Below are 21,283 nucleotides of genomic sequence, written 5' to 3'. Positions count from 1 at the left end.
AAGATTATGGCGTATTTATCCATTTGTGGTCTCCATAAGATGTCGCACTGAAGTAGCCCCAGATGTACATATACCCAGCAACCGCAACTTGGAAATAAAGATTAGACTGTCCACACACGAGCTGAAAACTCTTTCTTAAACGATTTTCAAACGTTGTAAAGATAGGACTCCATAAATCTGCCATTATTTAGATACCAAATAGGCAAAACTTTAACTGGGTCTGGGGAAGCAACTACAAAAAAAATTGCGGGGTTTTGCCACATTCTCCTCGTTAGTATCGAGCGGTATATTGCATGTTCAAAGCGATTTATCTTTATGGGATTCAAAGTGCGAATCACTGCCGATAATATCCGTCGAGCCTCAACCTCGGAACATTCAAGGCAATGGGCTGTTTCAGTGCAGATCCGACTGGCCAAAGGAACTGTTCGACGTTGTGACCGCTAAAATCAAAAAAATAAATCATAGCCATGAAATCGGATGACGCGAATGTGAGCTTTGATTTCCTGAATCAGTTTCCAGTGATATTAAGCCATAAATTCTTTTAAAGGGTTCTGCCAAAAGTCAGTCGGACATGGCTCTTATCAATGTCCTGTCGCAAAGAAAACACCCGAGGCTACGACTACCCTGGTACTACGCTCCATCCTTTCTACTCCTGTGGGTGGCCCTGTTCTATGCGGTTGTGTATCCTCTTTATCATCGTCTGCCGGATAGTGTCCTGATTGCAGATGAGGCTCGCAAGCCGGGCGAATTTGTGGCCGAGAGGGCACAAAGACTGCTCTACAAGTACGATCGGATAGGACCCAAAGTGGTGGGCAGTGTAGCCAATGAGGTGACAACGGTGGCCTTTCTTGTCGAGGAAGTGGAAAACATTCGGGCAGCTATGCGCAGCGATCTCTACGAGCTGGAAATAAATGTGCAACAGCCTTCGGGTGCTTATATGCATTGGCAAATGGTGAACATGTACCAGGGTGTACAGAATGTAGTTGTGAAAATCAGCAACAAGAGCTCTAATAGTTCTGCCTATCTCCTGGTGAACAGTCACTTTGATTCCAAGCCCACCAGTCCAGGTGAGTTCAACTTATATGATTAAATTTTGCTGTTTAGTAAGAGATCCTCTTAGGATCCGGCGATGACGGCTCTATGGTGGTGGTTATGCTGGAGGTCCTGCGGCAAATTGCCATCTCGGACACAGCCTTTGAGCATCCCATAGTCTTTCTGTTCAATGGAGCTGAGGAGAATCCTCTAGAGGCCTCTCATGGCTTTATCACAGCCCACGAATGGGCCAAGAATTGCAAGTAAGTGGTGACTTTCCATTTAGTAAAACATAAATATAAAATATATTAATCCCACAGAGCTCTCGTAAACTTAGAGGTGGCTGGCAGTGGTGGACGCGATCTGCTTTTCCAGAGCGGACCAAATAATCCCTGGCTTATAAAGGTATGACACATTCCTAAGTAACTCAACACATATGAAGAATTCCAGGGCCCATCCTAGTTTATAGTGCTCGTGCATTGTTTTCCTGTTTATCGAAATTTGATTCCTTAATTGCGGCAATTTGATTGTAGAGTGTTTACTTTATGATTTCGACGCTTCCAGCAATAGTAAAATAAATTTTAAATGTAGATAGATATAAAGTTTCTAAAGTTTCTTGGTAACCGGAAATATTTGACCAATTCAGGGACTTTCCCAGTTCATAGACCTCGCGCAGAGGGTATTTGTTTATCTGAATTTGATTAGTTTATGACAGCAATTAGATTGTAGAAGATTACTTTATGATTTTTCCAAGACTTCAACTGTTTACTAATGGATATAATGGATTTATAATATTGCCAAACTTTTTATAGTACTACAATCAAAATGCCAAGCATCCGTTTGCCACCACAATGGCCGAGGAGATATTCCAGTCTGGCATTCTGCCTTCAGATACGGACTTTCGTATCTTTCGGGACTATGGACAGCTGCCGGGTAAGTTGCTAGCAATTATAATAAAGAAAATAGTTCCCAAATATCCTACTTGTATAGGTCTTGATATGGCTCAAATCAGCAATGGCTATGTCTACCACACCATTTTTGATAATGTTCAGAATGTGCCCATAGCCTCTCTTCAAAACACGGGCGACAATGCTTTATCTCTGGTGCGGGCCTTTGCCAATGCCAGTGAAATGTATAATCCAGAGGTGAGAAAAACATATAGTTTTTAAAGAAATAATACTTATATATACTCTTCCACAGGATCACAGCGAAGGACATGCAGTGTTCTTTGATTTTCTGGGCCTTTTCTTTGTGTATTATACCGAGACCACTGGCATTATCCTGAACTGTTGCATTGCTGTAATCAGCTTGATTCTGGTGGGCTGCTCTCTGCTGAGAATGGCCCGCGAATCGGAGGCATCACTGTGCCAAGTCTCGATATGGTTCTCCATTATCCTGGGACTTCATGTTGTGGGAATGATTCTCAGTCTGGGACTGCCACTGCTGATGGCCGTTCTCTATGATGCTGGCAATTGTTCCATGACTTATTTTAGCAATCACTGGCTGGTGATTGGCCTCTTTATCATTCCCGCGATTATAGGCCAGATCCTGCCATTGACTCTGTACTATACACTGAAGCCCAATGTAAGTTTGCTGGAGATTTGTATATAATTTAAACTGAGAGCTAAAGGGTTTACTTAAAACAGGACAAGATCAGTCACCCTAACCATCTCCATATGAGTCTCCATGCTCACTGCGTGCTGCTGGCCATAATTGCTATTATCCTGACATCTGTAAGCCTAAGGACTCCCTATCTGTGCATGATGTCCTTGCTGTTTTACTCGGCAGCTTTGCTAATTAATCTACTGAGTACGCTTCACGATCGCTGTAGGTTTAAGCATATAAAAAGTTATATATGTGCCAGTTCTAAGGATCTTTATTTGCAGGCTACTTTTGGGTGCTGATGGTGCAGGTCCTCCAACTGATGCCCTTCCTTTACTTTAGTTACCTGTTCTATACCTTCCTTTTGGTATTCTTTCCCATGCTGGGACGCTTTGGCCATGGCACTAATCCAGATCTTTTCATTGCCCTGATATGCGCCTTGGGTTGCTTCTTTGCCCTGGGTTTTATGGTGAGTCGCATAGAGGTTTTATTCCAGACCGAAACCAAGTGAATCTCGTTCTTATAGGCTCCCCTGATAAACATGTTCCGCTGGCCCAAGTTGGCTTTGCTTGGTTTGGGTGTTGTTACCTTTATTTTCTGCATGATTGCCGTCTCCGATGTGGGTTTTCCGTATCGCGCCAAGACCAGCGTGATGAGGATTCACTTTCTGGTGGGTTAATTTCTTCAAAAGGTTAATAACCTCATATTAATCAATCAATCTTCCAGCATGTCCGTCGCATCTTCTATGAGTACGATGGCTCCGTGAGCCTGAGCGATTCGGGTTACTACTTTGATTTCCAGGATCGCCGGCTGTACTATCCCCTGGAGGACACCAGCTTAAATCTGACTGGCCTGGTCAGCACTTCATCTGACTGCGACAAGTATTTGATGTGTGGAGTTCCCTGCTTTAATCACCGTTGGTGTAAGACCCGAAGCTCAAGTCACTGGCTGCCGCGTGAGCAGGAGGTGGCCATACCGGGAGCCACATCCCTGAAGCTACTCAGCAAGACCCTGTTGGACACAGCCAAGTTGGCACGTTTTGAATTCGAGATCTCTGGGCCACCGCACATGAGCCTGTACATACAGCCCTTGGAGGGAGTTGAGGTGGATGACTGGTCCTTCATAAGGAATATGCTGGATGAGCCCGAGACGTACTCGGCTCCCTATCAGATATTCTTTGCCTATGGAAAGGATAACTCGCCCTTGAAGTTTCACATAGATTTTAGGGTGAGTCTAGAAAACTTCTTTAATAAATTCTGTTTTAATTTTACTTCTTTTAGAAATCCTCTGGAGACTTCAACACCGCCACCTTCCAGCTGGGCTTCGCTGCCAGCTTTGTCAGCTACGACTACGAAAGGGATGCAGCTGGTCTGAAGTTTATATCCGAGTTTCCCGACTTTGCTCATGTCATGGAATGGCCTACGTTATATGAACGTTATATATTTTAAGTTTATGCTTACTTATGGTAGTTCTCGCTTTAGTAACGTAGACCTAAGAACTTTATTTGTTGCCATACGAACTAATTAATCAAGAGTGTGTAAGTACTGCCCGTGGAGCGATTAGAGATCGGCGATTAGATTCGAGGGCGTAGATCCCGAACTGACCTGCAAGCGGATTTTAAATTGTAAATTAAATCTGCACTATCACAGACTAATTAGCTTCCCCGTGTAGTTTGTTGTTGGCCCATATCAAGGCTCTCCTTGCGTTATCTTTGTGGGCTCAAGTGGACCGGCGGGATCCGCAGCCGTCAGACCACAAACATTTCAGTAGCGTGACGGATACGCCTCAGAAAGGTTCTCGACTTGGCAGCAGCTCTCGCTCTCTACGGGGAATAACATGGAGCTACCGGCGAACGGCGGCGATAAAGCGAGTACTTTTATTTATAAACATTTCTCCGATGAATTTTAGTCACTGTAAAATCCAGGAGGGCTACTCGGACACCGTTCTCTTCAATGTCTTGGCAAAGAAGAAGGAGATGAGAAGGCGTCTGCCCTGGTTCTATGCACCCGCCTTCCTGCTCCTCTGCGTGGTGCTATTCTTCGCGGTGGTTCTGCCGCTCTTCTACAAACTACCCGATCAAGTAACCCTTGCCGACGAGCCACTGAAACCCGGCGAATTCGTGGCGGAGAGAGCGCAGAAAGTACTCAAAGAATTCGATCGTATCGGGCCGAAGGTGGTGGGGAGCACCGCCAACGAGGTGACCACGGTTGCATTTCTCTTAGGCGAGGTGGAAAAGATACGAGGTGAAATGCGCAGCGATCTCTTTGACTTGGAGGTGGATGTCCAGCAGCCAAGCGGCTCTTATGTGGTGGGAACCATGACCAGCATTTACCAGGGCATTCAGAATGTGGTTGTCAAGCTGGCCAGTAGGAGTTCCAACAGCTCATCCTACATGCTGGTCAATAGTCACTTTGACTCAAAGCCAGGCAGTCCAGGAAAGCTAATGACGAAAATTAAACTCAGAGCCCAGCACTAATTGTTTCTTATGAGTAGGTGCTGGCGATGATGGCACCATGGTGGTGGTTATGCTAGAGGTTCTGCGTGTAATGGCCATTTCTGCAACGGTCTTTACGCATCCCGTAGTATTTCTGTTTAATGGAGCAGAGGAGAATCCTCTGCAGGCCTCCCATGGCTTTATTACTCAGCATAAATGGGCAGCCAACTGCAAGTTTGTATGGAATTAAGTTTTTTTATTTCCAATTTAATTATATTTCTTACAGGGCAGTCATCAACCTGGAAGTGGGAGGCAGTGGAGGACGGGACATACTCTTTCAAAGCGGTCCAAATAATCCCTGGCTAGTAAAGGTGTTTATTTCCTTTATTATTGAAGGAATAGTATATACTTTATAGTCATAATTTCAGTACTATAAAAAACACTCAAAGCATCCGTTTGCCTCAACTTTGGCGGAGGAAATCTTTCAATTTGGCATACTGCCCTCTGACACGGATTTTCGCATTTTTAGAGACTACGGAAATATTCCTGGTAAGTTTATATTAAACGGTTAGTAAGAATATATCATTAAATCTTTTCTTAAAGGTCTTGATATTGCACAATTTAGCAATGGCTACGTTTACCACACAGCCTTTGATTCATTCAATGTGGTACCAGGACGCTCTGTTCAGAATACAGGAGAAAATGTTCTCTCACTCGTCAAAGCCTTTTCCAATGCCCCTGAACTGGGTAATTCTGAGGTAATGTCTTTTTAAACCATAAAAACAAAAGAAGATATTAATTGATGAAAACCCCAAATAATTGAGAAGTCTTCAGTCGTTGAGTTTTTGTAAGAAACTGATTTTATTCCATTCAAACCCTAGCTTATATAGCTAACATGAGAATGTACATTTAGATATTAGTTCTAGACCCACGCATCGGACAGTTCCCGATCGTGAGAAATATACGATAAGGGTGCAAACAGTCACCCCGAAAGAACATATCTTAAACAAACCCAGACCGCTCGCAGGAGGTCATATTTCGGGTTACTTGTTACATAGGCTCAAGTGGCGGTTGTATTAATAGATAGATATGCACATACAAGTGCTAGGCCGTGCTCTGCTGCTGGGACTTTATCGCTAACAGATGCTTCTTATCTAAAACCGTGTTCATGTTTGAACATTCTGCCAAGGGCCAGCAAGATTCGGGGTACATTTAAATTAGTTGCAATAAAAAGATAAGTGGACTGTATTTATTTTGTTTCATTCGATACAATTAATTTTGCAACTAATATTTTACAAAGCCCTCCGTATCATGGCTTAATACATGTACAATTTTATTTCTTTTTAACTTTTAATTTTTAATTCATCAAAATTTGTTTGTTTTGTATTTCTTTTTTTGTTTTGTATTATTTTTCTTAATTTTTGAAAAAATTTATATTCGTTTTAACTGATATTTTCTGACTTTAACTCCAGCTTTGTAAATACCTCCGAAGTGAGGTCCTGCCGGGGGAATATTGCGTTAAATAACTTCTGATCTGACTTTGTTCCTGCCTCTTATGAGTGCAATATTTATAAATTCTTTTCTTTTACAAAATCAAAAAATTATTATATTAAAAAAAGAATTTTAATTAAGTCGACTTAGCTGCTGCTTTTTCCACATCTGCCGCGCCGCCGTCGTCTTTAAATTTGATGTTGTTGTTTTTGCTGCTGCTGTCGTCGCTGCCGCCGTTGTTTGTTGTAGGATGATTTCCTGATGCCGCCTGTTTCTGTATCGTCGCTGCGGCCGTCGTTTTTGTTGCAGACTTATTTGTAGTTGCTGCCGTGAGGTCGTCCCTCCTTCTACTTTTCTCCGTCAAGGGCTGGGTAACTTCCACACAATATCTTAGCCGATTTCTCGACCCCAGAAAATTATTTTATTCTTATTTTCTGGTTGCCATATCTGGCATTTACAAAAAAACCAACCAATGGAGTTGGAAAAAAATATTAATAAGGACTCTTATTGTCCTTTAATTTTAAAAAACCAACCAATGGAGTTGGAAAAAATTTTTTTGTTTAAAAACAAAAGGGACTCTTTTTTGACCTTTTGAATTATCGTTTTCACGACCACCAAAAACTTTTTTATTATTGTGTTTTTTTTTTTAATTAATTTTGTCACGATAGGTCTTTTTTTTTTTCACTACCGCGACTTTTCGATGTTTTAGGCCTCGAAAAAACGCCCACAATAAATATTTGTTATATTTATTTTTTTTTTTAAATTTGCCGATTTCTCGACCACTTTTTTTTTTTTTTACAAGAAGGACTCTTTTTTTATCCTTTTGCATATATATATGGTATATGTTGGCCATTTCAAATACCATAACATAATTTTATGCACTTTTTACATTTTCTTTAAGCACATTTTCTACTGATATTATTGGCTCCAGCACGCCTTACCATTTTTTTCATGGTATTACAGCAACCTAAATGGTGCTTCAATTTAAAACATAAAAGACTCTTTTGTGTCTTTTTGTTTTTATTTTATACTCTGTTCCTTACCACGGGTGGGGGGAAACAAGAGTTAATTATTTTGCTACCTTTTAGCTACAAGTGTTACTTGCTTCGCTTGAAGGAGCTGGCCTCACTCTGAGTCCCTTACCATAGAGGGGGAAACTGCAGAGTTGTCGAAGTAAATTTCTTCGAAGGCTCGATTGACCAAAATGAAAACCCCAAATAATTGAGAAGTCTTCAGTCGTTGAGTTTTTGTAAGAAACTGATTTTATTCCATTCAAACCCTAGCTTATATAGCTAACATGAGAATGTACATTTAGATATTAGTTCTAGACCCACGCATCGGACAGTTCCCGATCGTGAGAAATATACGATAAGGGTGCAAACAGTCACCCCGAAAGAACATATCTTAAACAAACCCAGACCGCTCGCAGGAGGTCATATTTCGGGTTACTTGTTACATAGGCTCAAGTGGCGGTTGTATTAATAGATAGATATGCACATACAAGTGCTAGGCCGTGCTCTGCTGCTGGGACTTTATCGCTAACAGATGCTTCTTATCTAAAACCGTGTTCATGTTTGAACAATTGATATATATAACAGGCAGACACCGAAGGACATGCCGTATTCTTCGACTTTTTAGGTCTGTTCTTTGTGACTTATACGGAAAAAACTGGCATCATCTTGAACTACTGCCTGGCTGGGCTCAGTCTTCTGTTAGTTGGTTTTTCCATTTGGCGAATGTCCAGTCAGTCAGAGGTTTCTATAGGAAAGACATTAATATGGTTTGCCATCCTCCTGGGGCTTCATTTGATTGGATGTCTTCTGTGTATTGGCCTGCCTTTGCTGATGAGTGTTTTATATGATGCTGGAGATCAAACCATGACCTATTACAGCAGCAACTGGTTGGTGATAGGTCTATACATCTGCCCGGCTATCATAGGTCTTGTGTTGCCTTCGACATTGTTGTATTCATTCAAGACAAATGTTAGTTGGTCTTTGGTTATTTTTACTTAATTTTATTTTAATTTAATTTAAATTTATTTCAGGAAAAGTTGAGCCATTCGTATCAGATTTACATGGGTTTGCATGCCCACTGCGTTATCCTGGCAATTCTTTCTCTGATCTTGACAGGGATAGGACTGCGTATACCCTATATGTGCATGATATCCTTGTTTTTATATGTGGCTTCTTTGTTGATTAATCTTATAAGTACTTTACATGATAGAGGTGGGTGGAAAGGCTAATTAATTGTACATTTTGTATCCATTTCCTTTCTTTTTAAAGGTTACTATTGGGTTGTGACAGTGGAGATAATCCAGCTCTTTCAGTTTGTGTATTTTTGCTATTTGTTTTACATATTCCTGGTGATATTCTTCCCTGCTATGGGAAGAAATAGGGACTCATCCAATCCAGATATGCTAATAGCCCTGATATGTGCCATGGGAACATTCTTTGCCCTAGGTTTTGTGGTAATATTAAAGAATAGTTTCTTAAATAATAGTTAACTAAGTCTGTATTTCAGGTTCCTCTGATAAACATGTTCCGCTGGTCCACAGTTTTATTGATTGGTCTCGGCGTGGTGACCTTCATCTTTTGCATGATCTCCCTATCGGAAGTGGGATTTCCCTATCGTCCAAAGACAAGTGTGATGCGGGTGAACTTTCTGGTAAGTTTATATTCATTCTTCTTTATAAATCGAGTTAAGAACATAATCTTTTCACAGCAAACTCGTCGCATCTTCTACGAATTCGATGGCTCTACTAGTATCGATGATTCCGGTTACTACTTTGACTTACAGGACAGGCATGCCCTACGACCGCTTAAGGATTACCCCGTAAACCTCGCCGGACTCAGTAAAATAAATCCCCCATGTACTGACTACGTGATGTGTGGCATGCCTTGTTTCTGGAGCAGCTGGTGTAGGTCACTCTCCAGCGCAGCTTGGTTGCCGCGTGAGCAGCCAGTGGATATACCGGGCTCATTGAACCTAACCCTTTTGCGTACAAGTGTACTGGAGTCGGGAAGGGTCAAGAGATTTGAGTTAGAACTCGCTGGACCACCACACATGGGCTTGTATATAAGACCCTTGGAGGGAGCTGCTGTGGAGGACTGGTCCTTTATAAGGAACATGCTGGACAGGCCGGATAAGTACTCGGCGCCCTACCAGATATACTTTTCCTACGGCTTGGATAAGTCACCATTTACATTTCACATAGATTTTACAGTAAGTTTCTAAAATAGCCAAACAGTTTATGATTTTATCTGATATTTATTTATTTTACAGAAATCCAATGGAAACTTCAATGAAGCTATCTTCGAGCTTGGGGTTGTGGGACACTATGTTAACCAGGATTTCAAGCGTGATGAGACCACCGTGCAGTTTATTAGAAGCCTGCCAGACTTTGTTCACACCATGGAATGGCCCTCTCTTTTTGTGCGATTTATCTTCTAGGATCCCCCTTTCTGCTGTACTCTATATAGCTTTGCTTCTATTATACGTATTTGGGTCGATCCCTGATCTTTGGCTGCGATAATGCCAGCGATAGGGTAAAGGCTGAGAAATAAATATAATCTCTATACTATAGTAACGTCACCTTAATCTGCCAGACATCGGTCAATGAATAAGCTTTAATTTGCAGCTGCCCCTCGCGTGCGTCGGAATCGCCACTCATGTATATTTATATTAAGTCATAAACCCCTCCAATTTAGATACCATGGCCGTGGCCATGGTTAAGTCCCAGCCGCCCTGCTGCGCCTTAAGACAAAGCAGTTCCCCCGCCGGCCAGCGCCGGGTATCAAGCGGCACACGGCATTATCTTTATGGGCCTTAATTCGGCGGAAGGCTTCGAGTCGATATGCTCCGGGCGCAGACGTTCAGTTATGCGTGGACCGGGCATCGGAAGGGTTTGAATTGGCTCCGCTAGCAATCTAACCATGGAGGAGAAGACTGATAAAGTGAGTGTTGACTTGTAAGATTTATGAGATGCGCCAGAGCGGATTTATTGAATGGCGTCTTACCAGGAGATCGCCCTCGCCACCGTGCTCATCGAGTCCTTGACGGTGCACAAGAAGCCAGCCGACAGGCGAAGACTGTCCTGGTATTATGCCCCCTCCTTCCTGCTTCTCTGGCTGGCGCTGTTCTACGCCATAGTGATCCCGCTTTATAACAAGCTCCCGGAAAGGGTGACCATCTCAGACGAGTCCCTGCGGCCCGGGGAATTTGTGGCGGAACGGGCTCAGAGTCAGCTCTATGTTTACGATAGGATAGGACCCAAAGTCACAGGAAGTTATGCGAATGAAGTGACTACGGTTGAGTTTCTTGTGAATGAAACGGAGAAAATCCGCTCCCAGATGCGCAGTGATCTCTACGAACTTGAGGTGGATGTCCAGTCACCTACTGGTGGCTACGTGTTCATCGACATGGTCAATATGTATCAGGGAATTCACAATGTGATTGTAAAGTTGAGTTCAAAAAGTTCTCAGAGCGAGTCCAACCTGCTGCTTAACAGCCATTTTGACTCCAAGCCAAGCAGTCCAGGTGAGTGATTTCCTGATTTTCAATTCTAGTGAAAGGTAATGACCTTTGTCCTCAGGTTCGGGTGATGATGGTACCATGGTTGTGGTCATGCTAGAGGTCCTTCGTCAAATGGCCATATCGGAGACACCTTTTGAGCATCCCCTTGTCTTTCTGTTCAACGGAGCCGAGGAGAATCCCCTTCAGGGGTCCCATGGTTTTATTACGCAACACAAGTGGGCAAAGAACTGCAAGTGAGTTAAAGGAAATTCACACGATATCGGGTTGGTAATAACATAAAAATATTGTTTTTAGAGCCTTTATCAACCTAGAAGTGGGCGGAAGTGGGGGACGGGACCTATTGTTCCAGAGCGGCCCGAATAATCCCTGGCTGATGAAGGTAAGAATCATTATTCTTCGGCAGAAAGTGGCTTATGGCATCCAACAAAAATTTAACTGTTGAGCTTTTATGGCCGACTTTATGGTTATTTTTTTATACTCCCGAAATACTGGATAGCCTCTTTATAGTATTATAGGCAACATGCGAAGCACCCGTTTGCCACCACCATGGCCGAGGAGATCTTTCAGAGCGGAATTTTACCGTCTGACTCAGACTTTCGAATTTTCCGGGACTTTGGGAATATACCCGGTGAGTCGATGAGTCACTTTATGTTCAATGGTTTCGATAACAATCTGGTTTCCCGCAGGGCTGGACATTGCCCAGGTTAGCAACGGATATGTGTACCACACGGTATTTGATACCTTCGAGGCAGTGCCTGGCCGATCCATACAGAACTCTGGAAACAATGTCCTTGCAATGGTTCGGGCCTATGCGAATGCTTCTGAATTATACGAAGCCAAGGTAAGATTATAACTTATTTCTTAATGAAGGATTTTGGTTTATAGGTCAAGACTTTTTCAGGGTGATGATGGCCATGCTGTCTTTTTTGACTTCCTCGGCCTTTTCTTTGTGTATTATACAGAGACCACGGGAATTATCCTGAACTGCCTCATTGGAGTAATCAGCCTTGTTTTGGTGGGCTGTTCCCTGTGGCAAATGTCTCGGAAGTCGGAGAAGGTTACGTTATCTCAGATCTCTATTTGGTTCCTCATTATCCTGGGTCTTCATGTGGTTGGTTTTTTGCTGTGCTTGGGCCTGCCTCTGCTCATGGCTGTGATGTTTGATGCGGGAGATCGGTCGATGACCTACTTCACCAGCAACTGGTTGGTGTTTGGACTCTACATATGCCCCGCCGTCATCGGTCTTGTACTTCCCTTGACCCTTTACTACACCCTGAAGCCCAATGTAAGAGCTAAATTTAATTTCTCTTATACCTAATACAAGAACTTTTTCTTTTATTAGGACAAGCTGAGTCATCCTTATCACCTCCAGCTGAGCTTGCACGCCCATTTGGTGGTGCAGGCCCTGCTAGCTCTCATCCTGACCGCCATGGGTCTGCGTTCGCAGTACCTGTGCCTCATTTCCATGATCTTCTATGCAGGCGCTCTCCTGATTAACTTAGTGAGCACGTTGCACGATCGTGGTGAGTGGAGTACTAATCTTTAATCTAAAGGCTCTCGTTGACTATGATTTATTTCAGGCTACTATTGGGCTCTGATAGTGATGTGCCTCCAAGTGCTTCCGTTTTGCTATTTCTGCTACCTATTCTACATGTTCCTTACGATATTCTTTCCGGTCCTGGGCAGGAATGGTTACAATACAAATCCAGATCTTATTATTGGCCTATTATGTGCTATTTGCACCTTTTTTGCCCTTGGGTTTGCAGTAAGTTCTCCTTGTTAGTGTAAGTTTTAGTGTAATCTCTAATGCTGTTTTCATAGGCTCAGTTCATCAACATGTTCCGCTGGTCGAAGCTTATACTCCTCGGATTGGGAGTCGTCACCTTTATCTTCTGCATGATCGCCGTCTCGGAGGTGGGCTTCCCTTATCGGCCAAAGACCAATGTGATGCGGGCCAGCGTCTTGGTAGGTTATCACTTTATTTTGATTTTCAGCCAGCTCACTCTTATCTTGAATAGCACACTCGTCGTATTTTTCACGAGTTCGATGGCTCTGTGAGTCACAGTGATTCCGGCTACTACTTCGACTACCAGGATAGAAGAGCTTTCAATCCCCTCCAGGACACCAGTCTTGACCTGACTGGACTCCAGCCTGTGAAGAACGACTGCGACAATTACGTGATGTGCGGAATTCCCTGCTTCTACTACAGCTGGTGCCGATGGCGTCAGTGGGCTGGCTGGCTTCCTCGCGAATCCGAGGTGGAGATTCCTGGAGAGCTGACTCTTGAGTTTTTGGGAAAGACCATCCTAGAGTCAGGAACAACAGCTCGATATCATTTCCAGCAGTCTGGACCGCCGCACATGAATGTGTTTATTCAGCCAGTGGGCGAGGCTGTGGTGGAGGATTGGTCCTTCGTGAGGGACATGCTGGACGATCCGGAAGAGTTCCAGCCGCCTTACCAGATCTTCTTTTCCTACGGAACTGATGACACTCCTTTAACTTTCCACATCGATATGTTTGTGAGTTTTAAAAATGTTATTAGAGGTAATGAGTCGATGATCAATCTATTTTATTTTGCAGAGAGCCGATGGAAAGTTCGATGAGCCCACCTTGGAGCTAGCTTCTGTGGGTCACTACGTTAGCTACGAGTTTCCCAGGGATGCGGAAGCCCGCAAGTTTGTGGCTGACTTTCCGAACTACGTGCATGTCATGGAATGGCCCTCGATATTTAAGCGTTATATATTTTAAGTCATTTATAGCTGTAGGTAGGTAACTAACAATTTTACAATAAAATCCATCCATTACCTGTCGTAACAGGTTCATATAAAACTTGCAATTATGAATTTACGGCTGGAAGAGATTTGATTTGATAAGAAAAATTACTTTAAAAATACTTTATAGCTAAAAGTTGAGATCCCAGTATATCGAGCGATATATGCTATTATCTTTATGACTTTTTTGGCAAAAGGTTTCAAGTTAGCCTTCTCGAGTACTAGCAATCAGTTCCGCGTGGATTGGGCATCAGAAGGCTTGCTCTCTCAATGCCAGCCCATAGAAGGAAAAGTTTTGTAAAGTTTTTTAACACGTGGATAATTAAGAATTTAGGTCATGACTTCAGAAAAAATTGGACATGCACGCCGGCCAGCATTTTCCTGGTACTACGCTCCCTCATTTCTAGTTCTCTGGCTGGGCCTCTTCTATGCCATCGTGGTCCCTCTATACAACAAACTCCCGGAGAGGGTAACAATTAGGGAGGAGTCCCTCAGGCCTGGAGAATTCGTGGCGGAACAAGCGGAGAGACAACTTTATGACTTTGATAGGATCGGACCCAAAGTCACAGGAAGTTATGCGAATGAAGTGACTACGGTTGAGTTTCTGCTAAATGAAACGGAGAAGATCCGCTCCCAGATGCGCAGCGATCTCTACGAACTCGAGGTAGATGTCCAGTCCCCCACTGGTGGCTACGTGTTCATCGACATGGTGAATATGTACCAGGGAATTCACAATGTGATTGTGAAGCTGAGTTCAAAGAGTTCCCGGAGCGAGTCCTACCTGCTGCTTAACAGCCATTTCGACTCCAAGCCAAGCAGTCCAGGTGAGTGAATTCCTGATTATCAATAGTGCCAGTTAATGACATTTTTCTTAAGGATCCGGGGATGATGGCATTATGGTTGTGGTCATGCTGGAGGTCCTTCGTCAAATGGCCACATCGGAGACACCTTTCGAGCATCCCCTTGTCTTTCTGTTCAACGGAGCCGAGGAGAATCCCCTCCAGGGCTCCCATGGTTTCATTACGCAACACAAGTGGGCAAAGAACTGCAAGTGAGTCATTATGGTAATTATACCATAAATCTGGGTTTACTAAAACTAATTTGTATTGACAGGGCTTTTATTAACCTGGAGATACCTGGAAGCGGAGGACGTGATCTCTTGTTTCAAAGTGGACCCAGAAACTCTTGGCTGATGAAGGTATCTCCAAAATGGATTTTCTTTACTAATATTATTCATTTATTTTATATAATTCTATATTTTTATTTTATTTATTAAAGTATTATAAACTACATGCAAATCATCCATTTGCCACCACAATGGGCGAGGAGATCTTTCAGAGTGGGATTGTACCTTCGGATACAGACTTTCGGATATTCCGGGACTATGGGAATATACCTGGTAAATAAAATGTACCTAAAGCTAGTTTTTAATTTTTAATGACACATATTTTATAGGTGTCGACTTTGCCCAGATTAAGAATGGATATGTTTTGCATACTGCATTCGATTCTTTTGAGGTTATTCCTGGCCGATCGATTCAGAATACGGGAAACAATGTTTTGGCTCTGGTACGGGCTTACTCAAATGCCTCAGAACTCAATGACACCGAGGTGGAACTTATGTAATATTTTTTTGTTATAAATATTAACTTTAATTTAACACTTTCAGCAAAATGTTGGTGGACATGCCGTCTTTTTTGACTTTCTGGGCCTTTTCTTTGTGTATTACACAGAGACCACTGGGGTCATTATGAACTGTTGCATAGCAGTGATTAGTCTGGTTTTGGTGGGATGTTCTCTCTGGAGAATGGCTCGCCAGTCGGAGAAGGTTACGATTCCTCAAATAACGCTTTGGTTTCTTATTATCCTGGGACTGCATATACTAGGAGTTCTTCTATGCTTTGGTCTGCCGCTCCTTATGGCAGTGCTCTTTGATGCTGGCGATCGTTCCATGACCTACTTCACCAGCAACTGGTTGGTTTTCGGACTCTACATATGTCCCTCTATTATCGGTCTTGTACTTCCCCTGACCCTTTACTACACCCTGAAACCCAATGTAAGACTTACCTACTTTGTCATATTATTTAATATTTATTAAATATTTTTTAAAATTCCAGAATAAACTCACCCATAGCTATCACCTGCAGATGAGCTTGCACGCTCACCTGGTAGTACTGGCTCTTCTGTCTTTCATTTTGACCTCCTTGGGCATCCGTTCTCAATACCTGTGCCTCATTTCCATGATCTTCTACGCAGGAGCTCTGCTAATCAATTTAGTGAGTAAGCTGCACGATCGGGGTAAGTTTTTGATTGCAAATTTGTTTTTAAAGTTACATATTTATAATAAATTCTTTTCAGGCTACTACTGGGCTTTGATTGTTGTTAGTCTCCAGGTGCTACCATTTTGTTATTTCACCTATATTTTCTACATGTTCCTTGAAATATTCTTTCCCATTGTGGGACGAATGGGTAGAGGCACAAATCCAGATCTGATTATAGGCTTACTTTGTGCTTGTTGCGTTTTCTTTTCAATGGGATTTGCGGTGGGTTATTGATTTTAAATATTTCATTTTTTAAATATAAATTAATTACAATTCATTCTTGACAGGCTCAGTTCATCAACATGTTTCGCTGGCCGAATCTTATACTCCTAGGGTTGGCAGTGGTAACCTTCATCTTCTGCATGATCGCCGTCTCGGAGGTGGGCTTCCCCTATCGGCCAAAGACCAATGTGATGCGGGCCAGCGTCTTGGTAGGTTATCGCTTTATTTTGATTTTCAGCCAGCTCACTCTTATCTCGAATAGCACACTCGTCGTATTTTTCACGAGTTCGATGGCTCTGTGAGTCACAGTGATTCCGGCTACTACTTCGACTACCAGGATAGGAGAGCGTTCAATCCCCTCCAGGACACCAGTCTTGACCTGACTGGACTCCAGCCTGTGAAGAATGACTGCGACAATTACGTGATGTGCGGAATTCCCTGCTTCTACTACAGCTGGTGCCGATGGCGTCAGTGGGCTGGCTGGCTCCCCCGCGAATCCGAGGTGGAGATTCCTGGAGAGCTGACTCTTGAGTTTTTGGGAAAGACCATCCTAGAGTCAGGAACAACAGCTCGATATCATTTCCAGCAGTCTGGACCGCCGCACATGAATGTGTTTATTCAGCCAGTGGGCGAGGCTGTGGTGGAGGATTGGTCCTTCGTGAGGGACATGCTGGACGATCCAGAAGAGTTCCAGCCGCCTTATCAGATCTTCTTTTCCTACGGAACAAATGACAATCCATTGACGTTCCACATTGATATGGTGGTTAGTTATTTTCAAACTAAAAATATATATATAAAACTAATCCGATTTAAATTCTAGAAATCTGATGGAGATTTTGGGGTACCCGTCTTGGAAATTGCAGCTGTGGGTCATTTTGTGAGCTATGAGTACGCCAGAGATGCAGAAACTCTCCGCTTTATAGCAGATTTTCCCGATTACGTGCACGTTATGGAGTGGCCCTCGGTATTTAAGCGATATGTTTTTTAGACCGTATATAGCCATAGGAATTTATAAAAGATTTTTACAATAAACTGCTATGTGCGAAAGGCGATACTTCGGGTTAATCGTGTGATAAGGTTTGTTATCTGAGTTCTTACCTGGCGATACGGCCCCCCTTTGAGAAGAGGTCTATAGCCGCTTTGAAGCTGTACGATAGTTTATCTTTATTGTTATTGGCCCGTGTATGTTCGGTAATTATTTAGTTGCGCCTGAATTACCAACCGAAGGGGATCGAATTAACTCCCGCCGGTCAAACAAACATGGGCCACAAGTCGGATGATGTGAGAATATGCTAAATCCAAAACGAGGTGTTATTTAATTGAATTCTCTTTTAACAGGAGGTTTCGCTCGACACTGCAGCCGTCGAGTCTCTATCGCTAAAAGGGGATCTGGTTAAGAGGCAGAGACTGCCCTGGTACTATGCTCCGTCGTTCCTGCTCCTCTGGCTGTGTCTCTTCTTTGCCATCGTGATTCCCCTGTACAACAGGCTACCAGATAGGATTACCATCTCCGAAGAATCTGCCAAGCCAGGAGAATTCGTGGCTGAGCGGGCACAGAGACAGCTCTTCGTTTACGATAGGATCGGACAAAAAGTAACTGGCGGTTATGCAAACGAGGTCACAACGGTTGCTTTTCTTCTGGATGAAATAGAAAAGATCAAAGAGCAAATGCTCAGGGATCTCTATGAAGTCGAGGTGGATGTCCAGGCGCCTTCGGGAAGCTTTTCGTTAGGTAGTATGGTGAGCATGTATCAGGGAATCCAAAATGTAGTCGTCAAGTTGAGCACGAAGCAATTCCAGAGTGAGTCTTACCTCCTAATCAACAGTCACTTTGATTCGAAGGCAGGGAGTCCAGGTAAGTTATTAGCTAATTATGAAAATATCTAAAGATGTTATTTTAGATTTTACTAGGTTCTGGCGATGATGGCACCATGGTTGTGGTTATGCTGGAGGTCCTACGTCAAATGGTTATATCGAAGACGCCCTTTGAACATCCAATAGTCTTTCTGTTCAATGGAGCTGAGGAGATTGGTCTCCAGGGTGCTCATGGTTTTATCACGCAGCACAAGTGGGCAGCGAACTGCAAGTGGGTCTTAATATTTTACTATAAAAACCTTAATTAATATTTTGTCATCTTTTAGGATGGTTATAAACCTAGAAGTGGGCGGCAGTGGAGGACGGGATCTCTTGTTTCAGAGTGGACCCAATAAGCCTTGGCTCATGAAGGTTTGATATATTTCAATAATATTAAAATAAATTAATTCCATTTTTTTGCAGTATTATAAACGTTATGCAAAGCATCCGTTTGCCACAACAATAGCCGAGGAGATTTTTCAGGAAGGAATTTTGCCATCAGACACTGATTTTCGAATATTTCGGGACTTTGGAAATGTACCTGGTACTTTATTTTTATATTTGTTTATATAAAAATACATAAATTATAAATTATAAATATTTACAGGCTTGGATATGGCCCAAACTGACAATGGATACGTGTACCACACAGCCTTTGATACTTTTGACGTGGTTCCGGGAAGATCCATCCAGAATACTGGGGATAATATTCTAGCCCTTGTTAGGGGCTATACGAATGCCAGTGAATTGTCCGAGAAGAGGGTAAGAAATGAAGAATTTTTTAAAAATATTTATAGATTTATTTTTTAGAACGATGATGAGGGCCACGCTATTTTCTTCGACTTTCTGGGTCTGTTTTTTGTGTATTACACGGAGACCACTGGGATCATTATGAACTGTTGCATAGCAGTGATCAGTCTGGTTTTGGTGGGATGTTCTCTCTGGAGAATGGCTCGTCAATCGGAGAAGGTTACGATTCCTCAGATAACGCTTTGGTTCGTTATTATCCTGGGACTGCATGTGGTAGGAGTACTTCTGTGCTTTGGTTTGCCGCTCCTCATGGCAGTGCTCTTCGATGCAGGGGGTCGTTCAATGACCTACTATTCTAGCAACTGGCTGGTGTTTGGACTCTTTATATGCCCAGCATTCATCGGTCTTGTACTTCCCTTGACCCTGTACTACACCCTGAAGCCGAATGTAGGAGTAATAAACTCTTAATCTTTATTTCATGTTCAAAAAAGTTTAATTGCAGAACAAACTAAGCCATGGATACCATCTCCAAATGAGCCTGCACTCTCACCTGGTGGTCCAGGCCCTGCTCGGTATTATTCTGACTGCCATGGGAACGCGTTTTGTGTACATATGTCTTATGGCAATGATCTTCTATGGGGGCGCTCTTCTGATTAATCTGCTGAGCACTCTGCATGATCGCGGTAGGGCGTATTTTATTATATATTTATTTCAAAGATTCCTATAAATATTCTTTATTACAGGAAACTTTTGGGCTTTGATTGTGATGTGCCTTCAGGTGCTGCCGTTCTGTTACTTTTGTTACATCTTCTATATACTCCTTATAGTGTACTTTCCGATCACAGGAAGAAATGGCATTGGCGCCAATCCAGATATCATGATAGCCTTGATATGTGGTGGTGCCACGCTTTTTACTTTGGGATTTATTGTGAGTGGCTTTAGTTGGAGATTGTTTTATGATTAATTAATATTTTATTTACTAGGCACAATTCATCAACGCTTTTCGCTGGCCGAAGCTTATACTCCTAGGCCTGGGAGTGGTAGCATTTATTTTCAGCATGATTGCAGTCTCGGATGTGGGTTTTCCGTATCGTGCCAAGACCAATGTGATGCGATTTAACTTTATGGTTGGTGGAGACTTGATAAACCTACCTTTTTCTGATTTAATTTTAAATTATTTGTTCCCACAGGATACCCATCGCTTATTCTACGAGTACAATGGCACCTTGAGTCACAGTGATTCCGGCTATTATTTCTCGTATCAGGATAGGCATGGCTTAACTCCTCTGCAGGACTCCAATGTTGATCTCACGGGCATAGTATCTATGGCGGAATTCTGCGATGACTATGTAATGTGTGGAGCACCTTGCTTTTATTCTTGTGGCGGACGAAGGAATGCTCGTTGGCTGCCTCGGGAATCGGGTATTCAAATGCCCGGCGAGGTTATCCTGAAGTTTCTAGGGAAGACCGTCTCCGAGGCAAACAACACGGTTCGATTTGATTTCGAACTAAGTGGACCTTCCCAAATGAATATTTTTATACAGCCCGTGGATGAGGCTAAGGTCACAGACTGGTCCTTTCTTCAGAATATCCGGGAGAGATATCAGCCTCCTTATCATATCTTCTTTTCCTACGGAATAGATAATAGCCCTTTTAAGTTCTTTGTGGAACTAACGGTGAGCTATAAAGTATTTTAAATTGATGTATTTACTATATTATTATTTATTAAATATTTTTACAGAACTCCGATGGGAATTACAATGTCCCTGTCTTGGAGGTCGCAGTTGTGGGACATTTTGCCAGTCCAGAGTATACCAGGGATGCGGAGGTTCTTAAGTTTATAGCGGAATTACCTGACTTTGTGGATGTCATGGAATGGCCTGCTCAATACAAGAGATATATTTTTTAAAGCCTATAAAATTCATTCAGAAATGAAGTACTACGGTGTCTTCGTACGTCGTAAAGTTTTACAATATTGTATAGATATATCTTTATATAGGGATCAAACTTACAGTCCGGGGGCTGGTGCTCGATAAACTTGATGAGCGGTATATTATGAAAATAAATTAATTTACTTTATGAAGAGTCTTTGGATTCACTCATAAATATACTGGGAATCTGAGCAGATAATAGAGTTTCCAAAAGCTTTAAATGTGGGAAACTTTCAAGTAAATTGCTTAGTCGCACATTTCAGCTCGTTAAATTCAGAACAACTCAGATTCTAAACAGGATTTAAGTATGAACTTTTAGGACTTTTTCTAATAAAAACATTTT

The 21,283-nt window shown here is 42.6% G+C and overlaps 5 protein-coding genes across 5 annotated transcripts; all 5 read left to right on the top strand.

Moving 5' to 3' along the window:
- Window positions 1–399: 399 nt before the first annotated feature.
- Window positions 400–4,278, top strand: LOC108082430 (endoplasmic reticulum metallopeptidase 1). The gene is made up of 12 exons (XM_017177800.3): window positions 400–488; window positions 548–1,067; window positions 1,121–1,295; window positions 1,353–1,437; window positions 1,845–1,965; window positions 2,023–2,177; window positions 2,233–2,616; window positions 2,679–2,859; window positions 2,919–3,103; window positions 3,161–3,304; window positions 3,361–3,861; window positions 3,915–4,278. The coding sequence occupies exons 1-12, from the start codon at window positions 468–470 to the stop codon at window positions 4,080–4,082; spliced, it is 2,640 nt and encodes an 879-aa protein (XP_017033289.1). The 5' UTR covers window positions 400–467; the 3' UTR covers window positions 4,083–4,278.
- A 166-nt stretch (window positions 4,279–4,444) lies between these two features.
- Window positions 4,445–10,017, top strand: LOC108082433 (endoplasmic reticulum metallopeptidase 1). Its single transcript, XM_017177804.3, has 11 exons — window positions 4,445–5,067; window positions 5,126–5,302; window positions 5,355–5,439; window positions 5,497–5,617; window positions 5,672–5,826; window positions 8,158–8,541; window positions 8,604–8,784; window positions 8,842–9,026; window positions 9,080–9,223; window positions 9,281–9,781; window positions 9,842–10,017. The coding sequence occupies exons 1-11, from the start codon at window positions 4,532–4,534 to the stop codon at window positions 10,007–10,009; spliced, it is 2,637 nt and encodes an 878-aa protein (XP_017033293.1). The 5' UTR covers window positions 4,445–4,531; the 3' UTR covers window positions 10,010–10,017.
- A 426-nt stretch (window positions 10,018–10,443) lies between these two features.
- Window positions 10,444–13,921, top strand: LOC108082625 (endoplasmic reticulum metallopeptidase 1). The gene is made up of 12 exons (XM_017178105.2): window positions 10,444–10,512; window positions 10,579–11,095; window positions 11,151–11,325; window positions 11,387–11,471; window positions 11,600–11,720; window positions 11,779–11,933; window positions 11,994–12,377; window positions 12,435–12,615; window positions 12,673–12,857; window positions 12,914–13,057; window positions 13,111–13,611; window positions 13,673–13,921. Exons 1-12 carry the CDS (start codon window positions 10,492–10,494, stop codon window positions 13,838–13,840), a joined length of 2,637 nt encoding a protein of 878 aa, XP_017033594.1. The 5' UTR covers window positions 10,444–10,491; the 3' UTR covers window positions 13,841–13,921.
- A 152-nt stretch (window positions 13,922–14,073) lies between these two features.
- Window positions 14,074–17,393, top strand: LOC108082323 (endoplasmic reticulum metallopeptidase 1-like). The gene is made up of 11 exons (XM_017177653.2): window positions 14,074–14,687; window positions 14,740–14,914; window positions 14,977–15,061; window positions 15,142–15,262; window positions 15,319–15,473; window positions 15,532–15,918; window positions 15,980–16,160; window positions 16,221–16,405; window positions 16,471–16,614; window positions 16,668–17,168; window positions 17,226–17,393. The coding sequence occupies exons 1-11, from the start codon at window positions 14,201–14,203 to the stop codon at window positions 17,391–17,393; spliced, it is 2,589 nt and encodes an 862-aa protein (XP_017033142.1). The 5' UTR covers window positions 14,074–14,200.
- Window positions 17,394–17,665: 272 nt separating this feature from the next.
- Window positions 17,666–20,918, top strand: LOC108082322 (endoplasmic reticulum metallopeptidase 1-like). The gene is made up of 12 exons (XM_017177652.3): window positions 17,666–17,686; window positions 17,744–18,260; window positions 18,317–18,491; window positions 18,547–18,631; window positions 18,683–18,803; window positions 18,867–19,021; window positions 19,070–19,456; window positions 19,512–19,692; window positions 19,753–19,937; window positions 19,993–20,136; window positions 20,200–20,685; window positions 20,751–20,918. Exons 1-12 carry the CDS (start codon window positions 17,666–17,668, stop codon window positions 20,916–20,918), a joined length of 2,625 nt encoding a protein of 874 aa, XP_017033141.1.
- The last annotated feature ends 365 nt before the right edge of the window (window positions 20,919–21,283 follow it).

Source organism: Drosophila kikkawai, chromosome 2R, assembly GCF_030179895.1.
Source record: "Drosophila kikkawai strain 14028-0561.14 chromosome 2R, DkikHiC1v2, whole genome shotgun sequence".
In the NCBI taxonomy this organism is placed as follows: Eukaryota; Metazoa; Arthropoda; class Insecta; order Diptera; family Drosophilidae; genus Drosophila; species Drosophila kikkawai.
This window is presented reverse-complemented; position numbering and strand designations above follow the sequence as displayed.